The sequence below is a fragment of the Hemitrygon akajei genome, chromosome 6 (assembly GCF_048418815.1).
Source record: "Hemitrygon akajei chromosome 6, sHemAka1.3, whole genome shotgun sequence".
Taxonomy (NCBI): domain Eukaryota; kingdom Metazoa; phylum Chordata; class Chondrichthyes; order Myliobatiformes; family Dasyatidae; genus Hemitrygon; species Hemitrygon akajei.
This window is the reverse complement of record NC_133129.1, coordinates 150263871-150279900: the sequence shown is the minus strand read 5'-3', so window position 1 is coordinate 150279900 and position 16030 is coordinate 150263871. Positions and strand designations below refer to the sequence as shown.

Genomic DNA, 16030 nt, shown 5'->3' with positions numbered 1-16030 from the left:
TAAGTGAACGATTGGCATTCAGCTGTGATATTGACACGATTTCTGTTATCCTTGTGGTTTTGGTGATGATCTGCATTAAAACAAATCACAGCACGTCAGCCTCCAGGGTAGCTTAGTAGCTAAGAACTGATTTTTTCATGTACTTATGAAACTGTGCACGTGGAAGGAATTCTGGATTAGCTCCTGTTGCCAAGTAATAAGCTTCCAATAAAATGAAAATCAGCATTTCCAAAAGCTTCAAACTGAGGAAAGTCCAGATGCAAGCTGTTGCAAGGTCTTTCTAAGTTAAAGCAATAGTTACACAAAGACCTTGAAAGTCTACAGGGATTTATTTCTCCTCCCAGTGCAGCTCATACAGAATTGCTCCTATATCCATGTGCTCATCTTGCATAAATCCCCATTATCATTGCAGGGAATTGATAAATCCTACAGAATCTGATTGTCGTGGAGGAAAAGAAACATGGAAGAGGAAATGAAAATATTGAAACCATTAAGTTGAAGGCTCATTAAAACAACTGATAAATATTCATAAATGTGAGAAGGGCATTTTCACTGTGCCAGCTCAAAGTTTACTGCACTAGTGACTTTCATTCAATGGGTTCAGTTAATCAACTGCCCATTTCCAAGAAGAGCATGATCTCTCTTCCAAAACACCTCTGTTTATACCTGCATATTTCTACCACTCACCTCTTCTCTGTACCCTGGCATTTTTCTCACTTACAAGCCTATTTTTTTTTTCCACAAGGAAAATTCTCTTTGCATTTCTTGCCATTTTTAGACAACCTTCTCCTTCCTTCCTTTGTAGATGTTTCAGTTCTTTTTCTGCTCCATTGCCCAACATACCACTCCAAACCTACTACCTTGCTCTCCACAAAACATAGCCTTGACTGCTGTTCTTTTCTTTTGGGCTTCATGCCATTCACTTTCACCTTCCCACAGTTTCATCCACTTTAACTGTATCCAAACAACCCTTTTTCATGCTAATGTGGTTACTCTGCTCCGTTCTGAGGCTACATCCACACGACACCGGATAAATCCGTAATCAAAGCTTTTTCTCTTCGTTTTTACCTTCCGTCCACACTAAAACGGCGTTTTCATCCCCTGAAACCGGAGCTTTTCAGAAGCACTCTCCAGGGTGTGTAATTTTGAAAACGCTGCTTGGGCATATCAGTGTGGACAGGGTAACTGGAGAAATCTGAAAACACTGTCGTGACATGCCAGAACAGATTGTGACGGCAGTGCACCATTTCATTGTTTTCTTGAACGCAACCTAGTAATTTCAGAACAGACAGCAACGAAACTGAAGCCAGAAGAGTTAGAAATGTACTCACCAAATACTTCGACCCATAACTTACTGAATAAATAAGTATACTCATTTTGCCCTGTTTTCTGTCCTTGCTCGTATGAAGGTGGTTTACCTATTTATGCAAGTACTTCTCTGACAATAGATATGTAACAGCCTGATGTAACATTGTATGGAAATACAAGATAACACTGATGCAGACATGTTTTACACATTTAACAAGATGCTTTATTAATGCAACAGAGTTAGTCAGTTTTTCAATGTTCGTCGTCAGCCGGGTCAATCTGTCCGTGAACTCCGTCGGTTGCCGCCGTATGCTCCAGTATTTGTTTTTTTTTACTTCTAAGTCCTCCTGCGTGAGAGCCAACAGCTGCCTGTCGTTTAAGTTTTCTAGTCTGTAACTGAACAAACACGCACCGTTTTCACAGCGAGATTCGACACCAAACATGTCACTTGTTTTCAGTAGATGTGTCCTGCGCATGCGCAGTAGGGGAGTCGCCGAAATATCCGTTTCAATGTGGACAGATATATTTTTAAAAACACATAGTGTGGACGCCTATCATTTTTACGCGAAACCGGCGTTTTCAAAATTATCCGGTCTAGTGTGGACGTAGCCTTAGATTAAGTTTGGAGTTAGTACCTCTAACTGCTGATAAATATTTGAATATTCTGTTCCTAGGAACTCTAAACAAGAATTCCTAATGTTTCTCTGAGGCCACAATCCTGGCAAGCATCACTTGGAAAGAAACTAGGACCTGGACCTGTGTTTAGCAGCTAATCTTGAGCAGCAGGAGAACTATAAAAAGATGGAAGAGGAAGCAAGGCTCGACAAACACTAGCACATTGGCCAAGACTCTAATCCACTGATATTTGACATGGATGCATTTGTTCTGGGCTTAGTTATTCTCTTCATCTTTCACTTACACTCTTGGCATTGTGAATAGCAGATGGCCAGCACATAATGGTACATCTCACAACTTTGAAAACTGCTTCTCAGCTGTCACCAGTGCTGTGAAATCTAGCCATGTTGGAAGTAGAGAAAGGGAAGGAGGGAGTGAAGATGAAAAACTTAATCTAAAGTAACATTTTATCTTGTTCTTGTTCCCTCAGAGTGCAACACATTGAATAATCTGGTCTCAGAAGCCTTCATTCGTTTCTTTGTGGAAAATATTGGTCATTATTCACTATTTTTGACCCAAAACGAGAGGAGTGAACGAATATTCCAAAGAGAAGCTTTCCGCAAGTCAGTAGCTTCCAAGAGTATCCGACGCTTTCTGGAGGTCTTCATGGAGTCACAGATGTTCGCTGGATTCATACAGGACAGAGAACTGCGAAAGTGCAGAGCAAAAGGTAAAGTTGAACGTTGGCACAATATTACCTCAGCTTCTCTACTAAATATTCCAGAGTTCTCTTCTTTTAATCTACTAACACCAGTAGTTAGGTACAAAATATGACAACATTTATAATTAATCAGACAAAATTGTGAAATAGCAGATCAAAAACCACTCTTGCACTGCAGCAAACATAGTTCAGAGTACTTTTATTACATATAACCCAGGATTGGATAACAAAATCAATTGTATTGACTAGTCATTTTATTTTCTGATCTGAAATGCACCAAAATTTGTGACATCTATTGTCTTGGTATTATTGCACTTCAAGTACTTTTTAAAAAAAAATCTGTCAACTGATTGAGCTTAAAAAATTGTATCTGGCATTTATCTTTCCGCTTGTCTTATCATTGTAATTATTCACTTAGAGCTAACATGCACACCATTTTCACACTTCTTTGTATAAATCCACATATAAACTGAATTGCTTTGCTCCTTTCTGTAAAGCATTACGGCCGATTTGGATAATATCAATAGAAAAAAGGAATTCCCATTAACTAATACTGCAAGAAGTAGGGGCCGCAGTTTTAAGCTTTTGGGCTAGAGGTACAGAGGGGAATGTGAGAAAGAACTTCAAAGCATGCAAATGATATTGTTGAGGAACTCACTACCCACAAGAATGGTGTTAATTAAGGTAAGTGAGTCCCATTTCAAGGCATTTCTGAGGGAACTAAATGTAGCATTACAGGGAAGGACAAGGGAATGAGGTAGGTTAGACTGTTCTTTAGAAAGTCATGAGGTCTCCTTTTGTGCTGTAATGGTTCTGTATTCTAGGTATCCCTACAAATGCAATCTTATCTATTATTATCTTTTCCACATACCCTATTAAAAACTCCAACATCACATAAGTCCTGCACACTCATTGCTCCCTCTTCAAATCCACTTTCACATGCTTCACTTTGACTGCATTTACAGTCAACTTTGCAATTCCTGGTGGGCATTCATCTCCTTGCCATAAAGAGCTTTGGGAGGTTTGCGAAATTACGTGCCGATCCGTACCATACATACAAATGTTAGAAAATTACAGGATAAGAATGGCAGAAAGAATTATGCACTGTGATGAAAGGACATTGAAAGACATGAAAGAGGGCAACAAATAGTGTGATTGTAATATAGACTAAAAGTATGAAGAGAGAACTGCACTTTTCCCCATAATTAAAGTAACAAAATCATATTTAAAAGTGATATCACTAGGACTGCTTAGTTGTATTTTGTTCATTTAGATACAATAAAAATCAGGCATTCTTATATATTTGTTTAGAGAAATTTCAAACTTTTAGTAATTTTCCATAAAATACCAGCCATATCCTGAGGTGATATGATGAGCACAATATCTACCATAATATCTACCATAAAAAAGGTTGCTTTTTACTTGGTAGCAATTACAGTTTAAAGTTAAAGCAGCAGTGACTACAGCGAACTGCTGGTAGTAATAATAAGAAAGTAAGGATTTACTGAATATAGTAGAAAAGGACATTGAACAGTCTTGTTCCTATTAAAGTGGAATGTTGGGAGATTCAAGAGATAAGAGTGCAGTTGGTTCAGCTTCCTATATGTGCATTTATTCTTTCTCTGGCAGGGTCAAGGACAAATAGAAAAGCTGCCCAATGGATCACTGCTTGTTGTCCTTGCACTTCTGTTGTGTCCATCATCTCCTGCTGCTCTGCTTTATCAAAAGAATTAAAGACCTGAAAATGATTATCTCAGTATTCATTGGCTTTACTTTGTCACATCTACTGCATTCGTCAACTAAACTTCTTTCGAATCTTCTCTTCCATGCAAAACCCTATCTCTCCCCCCCCCCCCCCCACATACGCCAGGGAAGAAATGCCCACACTGAGAAATGAAATATAATTTCCATCTATCCACCATCACTCAGTACCTTCTTCATCATCAAGAACGGCTCATTTAAATTGAACTCTTCTCAGTAGCTGATCCTGCACTGAAAAAGAAACAAACATAATGCCAGGAATTATATAAAAACACTGGGAAGGTAAGGAATGATTTCAAATGAGGATTGCCTAGAGGTCACATTAAGAGTAAATAGTACAAACTTACAGAGCCATACAAGCCTGAAGCAGGCCCTTTGGCCCATCACAGTACATGTAGAGCAATAGTGAATAAAGACAAGGTGGAAAGGATCATCTTGAGCGCACTGGATCGCACATCAAAGGTAGACATTCCCAAGGAGAATGTTAAAAAGGAAACGAAAAGTCTTAACATTTTACTTCAAATAAGAATGATTTAAAGAGTACACCATCTGATGCTATGCAATTCACACACACAATGCTGGAGGAACTCAGCAGGTCAGGCAGCATCTATAGAAAAGAGTAAGGTCCGAGACCCTTCATCAGGGCTGGAAAGGAAGGGGAGAAGTCAGAGTACGAAGGAGTAAAGAATACATCTGATGTTGTAGTGATCAAAGATTAAGCAGAAAACCCTGTAGTTCCACTTAGCTCACGTGCACAACTATATCTCCCAGACACTACCATCACATCTGTTCAATACTCTTAACAACGTTATTGCTAAAATTAATAGGTAACAATGACACAAAAATGGTACAGAGGTTCCATTATTTTCAACAAAATTTAAGCCCTCACTCAAGAATTAGAACACCACATTGTGTCACTTTCTGTGGGTAATGTTGAGCCTGGGTCTGGTCTGCAGAGCTCTGATACCAATTGAATGTAAGCAATAGTTGACGGATGTGAATGAAGATATTAAACATGATGACTTTAAGAATCATAGATATTTACATCACAGAGGGAGGGTAATCAGCTCATTATGTCCATCCTGAATTATAAAAGGGCCAGTTAGGATACCCACATTACCTAGTTTTCTGTCCATAGCCTTAAAGGTTATCAATCTTCAAGTGTTCATTCAGAATGGTGAGAAGTTCAGACACTGAGTTTCAGGTCCCTGTTGCTGCTGGGGTGAAATATTTTTCCTTACCTTGTCGCTAATCCTACTACTTTTCTCAGGGAAATGGGTCTCTGTGTTCACCTTGTCTAGGCCTTTCTATTCTGTAAACATTTATTAACTGTAGTTGCTTGGAATGAGTGACAAGGCTGGGTTTGTTTCTTTTTGAGCAATGGAAACAGAAGAGATAATACTTAACTTTTTGCATAAATCTCCTCCAAATAATTTCTAGTGACATCACATCTATCCCTTATTGGGGTGATCAGAACTGTATACAGTAATCAACTGTTGCTTGAGGCATATTTCATGCATCACTGCTTTACATTTGATGTCTCAGCCAATAAAGAATTCAGTATGCCTTCTTTACTTTCTTATCTATCCATCCAGTTGTCCTCAGAAATTTGTGTGATATCACTCCAAGACTCCTCTGTTCTACTTCTTAGCATTCTACATTCATCACGTATTCTCCTTGTGTTAATTCTCCCTGGTGTATTACCTCAATGCTATGTATTTGATTTAATAGATCATAGTAATGCTCATCTAACCAGTCCATTGACACCTTCCTGTTGTCCAGTGAGTATACTTTCATCTAGAGAGTATACTTTCTTACTCTCACTGACCATTTTTGAGATCATCACACAATACATTAATTATACCCCCTGCATTTAAATCAAAATCATTATGGCCATCGCTTGTATTTACTATTTTTCTTTCTATATTATCATGTATTGCATTGAACTGCTGCTGCTAAGTTAACAAGTTTTGCAACACATGTCGGTGATAATAAACTTGATTCTGATTCTGTATCCTTTTATGAAGAGAATGAAACTATTCTTCACAGTGAAAGGCAGATTTGTAACTCAAAATGTTAAATGGCATTTTAGTGAAAATGTATAAATGGAGGAATACTGATGTATACCACATAGAGAATGGGATATAGTACTATGCTTTCCACAGTAATATGTCCCAGCAATTGATACTTGCCACAGCTCTCTGTTGATAAATTCCCAATGACTTTGATTTCTCTCTTGCAAGGAGCCAATTTTTAAACCATTTTTCTTAAGATTCCAAAAAGCTTTAACATCCTGATCAATTCTTCTAACATCTAGCTCTCATTCACATTGTTGACATCAAATTTGATTTCCACGATCTTGTTATCTTTCCAAACACTATCAAATTTCATTAACTGTTCTAAGTTCATCCGCATCACTTAAAATGCTGATTTACATTGTTTCAGTTTTTTTTGGTTCAATGATTATTGTATTGTTAATGGTAGCTATAAACTCAATGAACTACCAACATCACAGGGCAAATTTCCTGGCTTTACAGAGGCCCATTGCTGCACAACAGCCCAGCTTCTTCAAGGCTGGAGAGCACTGAAATATACCACCCAAGGGTGTACACATGGCCCAGGGTACTCAAACATAGCTTCATTTTGTAGCAGAAATGAGCACTATTAGCACTATTTGCTTCATATTTACCGACAGGTGAATATTCCATGGAAAGTGGGTGAAGACAATTCCCCTTAGCTCCTGTTGTTCTCAGAAGCGCAATGCATGTTAGGTTTAATGATCATACTTCTTAGCTTAAAAGTATAGCTAAACTACTTGAGACCAGTCAAAATAATTAAAATTTGTGTAAATGGTTGAACAGTAAAGCCTAGACCAGGGCCAATATTGTTGGGATGACCCCAGGGGAGGGCAGAGTGAGAGAAATACAAATCTGCAGGGTACTTTAGCAGCCGATTTCACCAAGCCAACCATGGATTAAAGATTACAGAGAGTCACATTACTGACAGACATTCAAAGGAAAATGCTTACACCACTTCAGATTCTGTAGCAAAACATAATGATAATGGTTCCAGCATGTTAGAGCTCAACATGTGGTTAGATCAAAATACACGTTACAATCAAGCATCAAACATATCAGTTTTACTTGAGCATCTGAAAATGTATAAACCTTCCTAAATTTAAAATTTCTTAAATTGACATTTAAAGTAATGTTGATTAATAACAAGCAGAAACAATATAATCTTTAAATTATTATTCTTCCTTAACATCTTAAATACTGAATTTTTCAGCAAAAACAGCATATAATAAGTTTTAGATTAAGTTCTTTCAATCAGCTGAACTTTGTACAAATGTTATAGGGAAGATGAACCTTACAGATGCAGCTTTGTTTGTGTCCTCTCAAATACCTCCTAGTGTACTGCAAGTTTTAATTGTACAATGTTTGCCTGTGCCAATTCCAACCTTCAGGTGAGCTAATCATGTGACTGTAATATACATAGGCTTGATGCCATTGGTGAGCAGATTTCACCCTTTGGTGCAACTTAATTATTTTCCTTCAAGGATATCAAAGCTGATGGCTTCATTGTCTTTCCAAATGCATGGAAATTAGTAAGCCCATTCAGTCTGCAGCAGGGCACTCTATGGTAGAAATTTGGAAGAACTCCATTTTCTACAATTTCAATCACTAGGCACTTTTCAGCATTTGATCTAATGGATAAAATGTAAACATTTGAAGAGGGTTCCCTCTGCAGTTTGTAGCAATGTTATATTTTTAATTCAATATTTATACATAAACTTATAGAGAAGGTGACCTTGAACTTGTAAAATTGGTCATGCACTATGAACTGCTTACTCATTTGTAGGACTCCAGTAAATTTCTGCAGGTTTGCACCATTGGGTTGTCCATTGATAGACAGCCTGCAGTGTCCATCAATTGAAGTTAGAAACAGTTCTCCTCGCTGGACCACAATGGAGGCACATTCCATGACAGCAAGCATTGATTTACAAGATCTTTTGAGACTAAATGTTGCAAGGTTAATTATTTTAGCAATAATCACAGCTATTCTGTGATCACACACTTAAACATAGTAGACACGTTGGTAATTTACTTTGATCAAACTCACAGCAGGAGACGTGCTACCACGTGTATGTATCACCAGTTAAACTTTTGTTATAACTGACTTCTCCTGTAGCAGCTGATGAACTGTCATCATTCACAGCCACGTTCAGTGCTGTTCCATTGCCTTTTCCTCAGGTCTATTTGAGCAGAGAGTTGAACAGTATTTGGAGGAACTGCCAGACACAGAACAGAGTGGAGTGAACAAATTTCTGAAAGGACTTGGTGAGTACTTTCACACTGAATATTCAAACTGTTAAAAGAATAGCAAATCCAAAGGGTGTAGATACAAAATGATCCAGGAGACAGGAGTAATGACATATGGTTAGTTCTGTTTCATTGTTATCCCCACTGCTCTTTTTGATGACATCGATTACAGATTACATCAATGTGGGTATACGCAACATAGTTTCAAATTGTAGATGATAAAACCATTAGATATAGGAGCAGAATTAGGCCATTTAGCCCATCCAGTCAGCTCCTCCATTTCATCGTGGCTGATCCAATTTTTCTCACAACCTCAATAACCTGCCTTCTCCCCATATCCCTTCATGCCCTGGCAATCAAGGATCTATCAACCTCTGCCTTAAATGTACAGTAAGACCTGGCCTCCAGAGCTCCCTTAAGAATTGCACAGATTCACCAACCACTGGCTAAAGAACTCATCTCCATTCTAAAAGGAAGCTTCTCTATTCTGAGGCTGTGTCCTCGGGTCTTAGACTCCACCATAGGAAACATCCTCTCCACATCCACTCTATCAAGGCCTTTCACCATTCAATAGGCTTCAATGAGGTCACCCCTCATTCTTCTGAATGCCACTGAATACAGGCCCAGAGCCTTCAGATGTTCTTCATACGACAAGCCATTCAACCCTGGAATTACTTTTGTGGACCCCTTTTGAATCTTCTCCAGTTTCAGCATATTCTTTCTAAGATAAAGTGCCTAAACTTGCTTAGAATACTCCAAGTGAGGCCTCACCAGTTCTTTATAAATTTTGAACATTACATCCTTGTTTTATATTCTAGTCCTCATGAAATGAGTGTCTGCATTGCATTTGATTTCCTCACCACAATCTCAACCTGCAAACTAACCTTTAGTGAATCTTGCCCAAGGACTCCCGAGTCACTTTGCTTCTTAGTTTTTTTGTATTTTCTCTCCATTTAGAAAACAGGCAACCCTTTTGTTTCTTCTACCAAAGTGCATGACCATACACTTCCCAACACTGTCTTCCATCTGCAATTTCTTTGCTCATTCTCATAATCTGTCTACCTTCTATAGCCTCTCTACTTCCTCAAAACTACCCACCCGTCCACCCATCTTCAGATCATCTGCAAACTTTGCAACAAAGCCATCAATTTCATCATCCAAATCATTGACATATAACATAAAAAGAATCTGTCCCAACACAGACCCCTGTGAAACACCACTAGCCAGTCAGAAAAGGCTCCCATTATTCCCACTCTTTGCCTCCTGCCAATCAGCCACCATTTTATCCATGCTAGAATCTTTCCTGTAATGCCATGAGCTTGTAGCTTGTTAGGCAGCCTCATGTGTGGCATCTTGTCAAAGGCCTTCTGAAAATCCAAGTATACAACATCAACTGACTCTGCTTGTTGCTTCTTCAAGTAATTCTAACAGATTTGTCAGGTAAGATTTTCCCTTGAGGAAACCATGCTGACTATGGCTTATTTCATCATGTGCCTACAGGTACCTTGAGACCTCATCCTTAATCGACTCCAACATCTTCCTAACCACTGAGGTCAGACTAACCAGCCTATAGTTTCCTTTCTTCTGCCTCTCTCCCTTCTTGAAGACTGGCGTGATATTAGCAATTTTTCAGTCTTCCGGAACCATTCCAGAACCTAGTGATTCTTGAAAGATCATTACTAATGCCTTCATGATCTCTTCAGCCACCTCTTTCAGAACTCTGGGTGTAAGCCATCTGGTCCAGGTGGCTTATCTACCTTCAGACCTTTTAGTTTCCCAAGAACCTTCTCTCATTCTGGTAACTTCACAGACTTCATGACTCCTGACACCCAGAACTTCCACTGTACTGCTAGTGTCTTCCACAGTGAAGACAGATGCAAAATATTTATTCAGTTCGTCTGCTATTTCATTGTCCCACATTACTACCTCTCCAGCATCGTTTTCCAGTGGTCCCATATCCACTCTTGCCTCTCTTTTACACTTTATGTATCTGAAGAAACCTTAGGTATCCTCTTTAATATTACTGTCTAGCTTACTTTTGTATTCCATCTTTACTTCCTTAATGACTTTTTTGTTGCCTTCTGTTCATTTTTAAAAGCTTCCCAATCCTCTAATCCCACTAATCTTTGTTGTATTACAGTGGTGCTAGAAAGTTTGTGAAACCTGTAGAATCTTGTCTATTTTTGCATAAATGTGACCTAAAATGTGATCAGATCTTCACGTAAGTCCTAAAGCTAGATAAAAAGAACCCAAATAAACAAATAACACAAAAATTATACTTGTTCATTTATTTATTGAGAAAAATGATCCAATATTGCATGTATTTGTTAGAAAAAGTATGTGAACCTCTGGGGTATTGCCTTCTACAAAAGCTATTTGGAGTTAGATGTTCCAATCAATGAGATGAGATTGGTGGTGTGGGTTACAGAGGTGCCCTGCCCTCTATAAAAAAAAAGACACTCAAAGTCAAGTTACTGATGGAGTCTGCTCTTCTGAAGAAAGATCTTTTTATATGCACCATGTCAAGTTACTAGTCAGCTCTTCTCAAGATCTTTTTATATGCACCATGTCGTTACTGACAGAGTCAGCTCTTCTCAAGATCTTTTTGTATGCACCATGCCTCGATCAAAACAACTTTCAGAGGACGTTAGAAGAAGAATTATAGCGATACAATGAAGCTGGAAAAGGCTACAAAAGCATTTCTAAAGACTCGAGTGTTCATCAGTCCACAGTAAGTGACGTTGTGTACAAATGGAGGAAACTCTGTACTCTTGCTACTCTCCCTAGGAGTGGGCATCCTGCAAAGATCACATCAAGAGCACAACGTGCAACACTGAAGGAAGTGGGAAAAGAACCTAAGGGTAGAGCAAACGACCTGCAGAAATCTCTAGAACTTGTTGGAAGTCTCTGTTCATGTGTTCACTAAAGAAAAACACTGAACAAGAATGGTGTTCTTGGAAGGAAACAACGGAGGAAACCACTGCTCTCAAAATAAAACATTGCTGTACATCTCAAGTTTGCAAAAGCCCACCTGGATGTTCTATAAAGCTTCTGGGGCAGTGGTCTGTGGACAGATGAGACAAAAGTTGAAATTTCTTGGCAGAAATGTGCACTGCTATGTTTGGAAGAAAAAGGGCACTGCACACCAACACCAAAACCTCATCCCAACTGTGAAGCATGGTGGAAGGAGCATCATGGTTTGGGGCTGCTTTGCTGCCTCAGGGCCTGGACAGCTTGCAATAGTTGTGGGAACAATGAATTCAAAATTGTATCAATTCATTTTACAGGAGAATGTCAGGATAGCAGTCCATCACCTGAAATTTAATAGTAATTGGATAATGCAACAAAACAATGATCTGAATTTCAAGAGTAAATCAACAACAGAATGTTTAAAAAGAAGAAAACTCATGTTTTGGATTGGCCAAGTCAAAGTCCTGACCTTAATCCTGTTGAAAAGTTGTGAAAGGACCTGAAGCAAGCAGTTCGTGTGAGGAAGGCCACAGCATCCCAGAGTTGAGGCAGTTTTGAAATGGCCTAAAGTTCCTCCAAGCCAATGTGCAGGACTGATCAACAGTTACTGGAAAAGTTTGGTTGAAGTTATTGCTGTACAAGGGGATCATAGCAGTTATTGAAAGCAAAGGTTCACATACTTTTTCCAACAAATACATGTAATATTGGATCAGCCCTGTATTTACCCTTTCTAATTTTGCTGCACCATGCTCAGCTTTTTGATTCCTAACTTAGTCTGAGATATTACCAACACCTGCTTCCACAACCTCTCCACTAAGAACACTGTGCTCAGTTCTGGTCACCTCACTAAGGGAAGGATGTGGAAACCATAGAAAGGGTGCAGAGGAGACTTACAAGGATGTTGCCTGAATTGGGGGAGCATACCTTATGAGAATAGGTTGAGTGAACTTGGCTTTTCTCCTTGGAGCGATGGAGGATGAGGGGTGACCTGATAGAGGTGTATAAGATGATGAGAGGCATTGATCATGTGGATAGCCAGAAGCTTTTTCCCAGGGCTGAAATGGCTAATATGAGAGGGCACAGTTTTAAGCTGCTTGGAAGTAAGTACAGAGGAGATGTCAGGGGTAAGTTTTTTATGCAGAGTGGTGAGTGTGTGGAATGGGCTGCTGGCGACGGTGGTGGAGGCAGGTACAATAGGGACTTTTAAGAGACTCCTGGACAGGTACATGGAGCTTAGAAAAATAGAGGGATATGGGTAACCCTAGGTAATTTCTAAAGTAAGTACATGTTAAGCACAGCATTGTGGGCTGAAGGGCCTGTATTTTGCTGTAGCTTTTTCTATGTTTCTAAATTTTCTGACACTCTGGTTCCCACCCCACTACATCTCCAGTTTAAACCCCCACTGTGCAGCATTAACAAGCCTTCCCGATAGGATGTTACTCCCCCACCAGTTCAGGTGCAAACTGTCCCTTCTTTACAGGTCCCACCTTCCCTGGAAAAGATACCATTGATCCTAAGATCTTTTGCCCTCCCTCTTACACCAACTCCTTAGCCATGTATTAGACTGTATAACCTTCATAGTTCTAATATGAAGCTTAGATGTAGTAAACAAGAAAAACTTGATAAACGTAGAAGCTTCTGCAAATCTTGAGCAACACAGGCAGAATGCTGAGGGTTCTTAGCAAATCAAGCAGCATGCATGGAGGGAAATGAACAGTCAATGTTTTGGGCTAAGAATAAAAACCAGCAGTACCTAAAATAACTGCTGATCTAGAACACACTGCACAAAAAGATGGTGGAAACAGGACTGAATACATCTGCAAGACATGCCACCATCCAACACTCGAGCTTTGACCACGCTTGCAACAATCTCGTGCAGATTGATGGACGAATTTGCCTTGGGCTCTCGATCAAGGCCTCACTGTGTACAGCTAAGGTCCTGCCCACGGAATACACAACCAGAAAGCAATACTGGTATAAAGCCTTGCCTCCTTTCAAAATCTATTAAGATCTTTTAAAACTTAAATTTGCTTTAAAGTATTAAACACAAGGCAACAATACAGAATTAATGACATTAAAAAGTAAAGTAACAAAAAATATTAATAATGGAATTTATGGGAATTCCAAAGAATAGGGGTTTTCAAACCTACATCAGGTCTGGCTGTAGTCAGATAGATGAGGTGGATTTGCCAGTCTATTGCAGCATCAGGAGTCAAGCAGTTATCATCACTCTGCTTGTCCTAGACTACTGTTGATTCCCTTAGGACAACCACGGTCAGCCTGAATCTACCCAACAATTATTTCTGAAATAATTGGAAAGAAAATGTGTGAAGTTATAGGGAACAGCAAGAGAATAAAACTGATTGGAATGGATAGTTGTCTCTGTATTGTATGAAGGCATCTGGAATTTAAGCAGGCAGTGGAAGTTCGACACACTCAAAGTAGAAAGCCAAATCAGAGAAGCACGTCAACTCTGTGATTCCCCCAACCTGTTTATGAAGAAAACCGGGAACAGAAATAGAACAGCTGCTTTGACACCAGCCAAGAGGAGAGCAAACTGTAACATCAACTTAAAATTCTCATTAATGTCAAACAAATCAAGTCTTTGTTTTGAAGAAAGTTGCTTATTTTTCTAATTAACAACACTAATGAAACTATTTTCTTACAGGAAATAAAATGAAGTTCCTTCACAAGAAGAGTTAGTTGCATTCGTACTGTGTTGATATCACAAGGACCACTGACTGTTGCACAGCAACTTACTCAGACCCGTTGATGTTTTGGAAAAAATGAATTATACTTTCAACTTCATAAAGTCATCTTTTTTGTCAAAGACTGAACTGTAACAATATCAGAGAAGAATCCAAAGTGCAACAAATACATTTAGCCATGTTCATCTTTAATGCAGATTGGATTGTATATTGTAAATATATTTACTGTTTTTTTATTAGTATTTTATTGTCTGGATTTAGCAGTCATTATACTGAATATCTGTAATGTGTTGACTGCAACAGATTTTTGTAATGCCAGAGTGACTTATGACTTGGAGGATGAATGGTCTAACTGTGCATGTGCTGAAGACACAGTGCGTGTTGGAGATGGAGTGAGGAACTCAATCTTCTCATCAATTTAAAATTTGAGTTTTTTTCTGGTGCGATTATTGAGAATGTATGTGATTCTATCAACTTGGAAATATCCGTTCCTCAATTATATGAAAAACAATGAACTATCAACTTTTCTTTTGCTATAGCTGTAGAGTTCAGATTGTATCTCTTTTGGTCCTCTTTTCTGCATTTTGGCAACAAAATGTGATGAAGTTACACTGAAAATACCTGATACATCTGTTGATGTTGCTTGAAAATTCATAAGCTGCCACAGAAAGAGGCTACTGAATGAACCACTGACTCTTTTCTGTATCTAATGCACTGCTGTAGCTGGGTGTACTGAGACAGGTGCCGAAGCCTTTACTGCTCTGCTTTTCTCACAGGGTATGACTGGGTAAGCCTTGCTGTATTTCTATGCACCGCTTTTCAAAAAAAATAAAATTATTACATTTCTTAGTGGTTGTTTATCAGTGGAAAGTATAATCTAGGTGACAGAATGTGAAGGCATTATAAATCTGGTGTTGCAGCAAGAATATGTAAGCAAATGGTGAAGAAATCATCACATTTGCCTTCGTCGGACTAAGTGCAAGAGTTGGGACATTGTGCTACCCCTGTAAAGGTTGTTGGTGAGACTGCACCTGTAATATTGTTTGACGATCTGGTCACCATACTATAAGAACTGATTAAGGTAGAGCAGTGGATGTCCTGTACATAGATTTTAATAAGGTGTTTGATAAGGTTCCCCATAGTAAGCTCATTTACAACATCAGGAGGCATGGATTCCAAAGTGTATTTAGAATTGGTTTGCCTGTAGAAGGCAGAGGGGGGTAGTAGATGGATTGTGTTCTGCCTTAAGGTCAGTCACCAGTGGAGTTCCATAGGAATCTGACCTGGTACCCCTGCTCTGTAAATGATTTTTATAAATGACTTGGACGAGAAGTGGAAGGATGATTTATTAAGTTTGTGGATAACACAGAGGTCAGAGGTGTTGTGGATAGTGCAGAAGGTTGTTGAAGGTTACAGCTTGACAGTGATCAGATGCAGAGCTGGGTTGAGAAGTAACAGATGGAGTTAACCTGGAAAAGCGTGAATTTGATCCACTTTGGAAGGTAGAATTTGATAGCAGCATACAAGGTTAATGCCTGGACTCTTAGCAGTGTGGTGGAACAGAGGGATCTTCGGCTGCTGTCCATAAATTTCTCAGAGTTGGTGTGCAAGTTGATAGAGTTGTC

The 16030-nt window shown here is 39.0% G+C and overlaps 1 protein-coding gene across 5 annotated transcripts in view; it reads left to right on the top strand.

Annotated features, from left to right (window-relative positions):
- dennd2b (DENN domain containing 2B) overlaps window positions 1-15254 on the top strand; it is a 438424-nt gene extending 423170 nt beyond the window's left edge. For all 5 annotated transcript variants that reach the window (XM_073049545.1, XM_073049543.1, XM_073049547.1 and 2 more), the window contains 3 exons: window positions 2414-2653; window positions 8659-8745; window positions 14366-15254. In XM_073049545.1, coding sequence (XP_072905646.1) covers window positions 2414-2653; window positions 8659-8745; window positions 14366-14400 — 362 coding nt within the window. In that variant the 3' untranslated portion in view covers window positions 14401-15254. The remainder of the gene's footprint in view (window positions 1-2413; window positions 2654-8658; window positions 8746-14365) is intronic.
- Window positions 15255-16030: the final 776 nt, after the last annotated feature.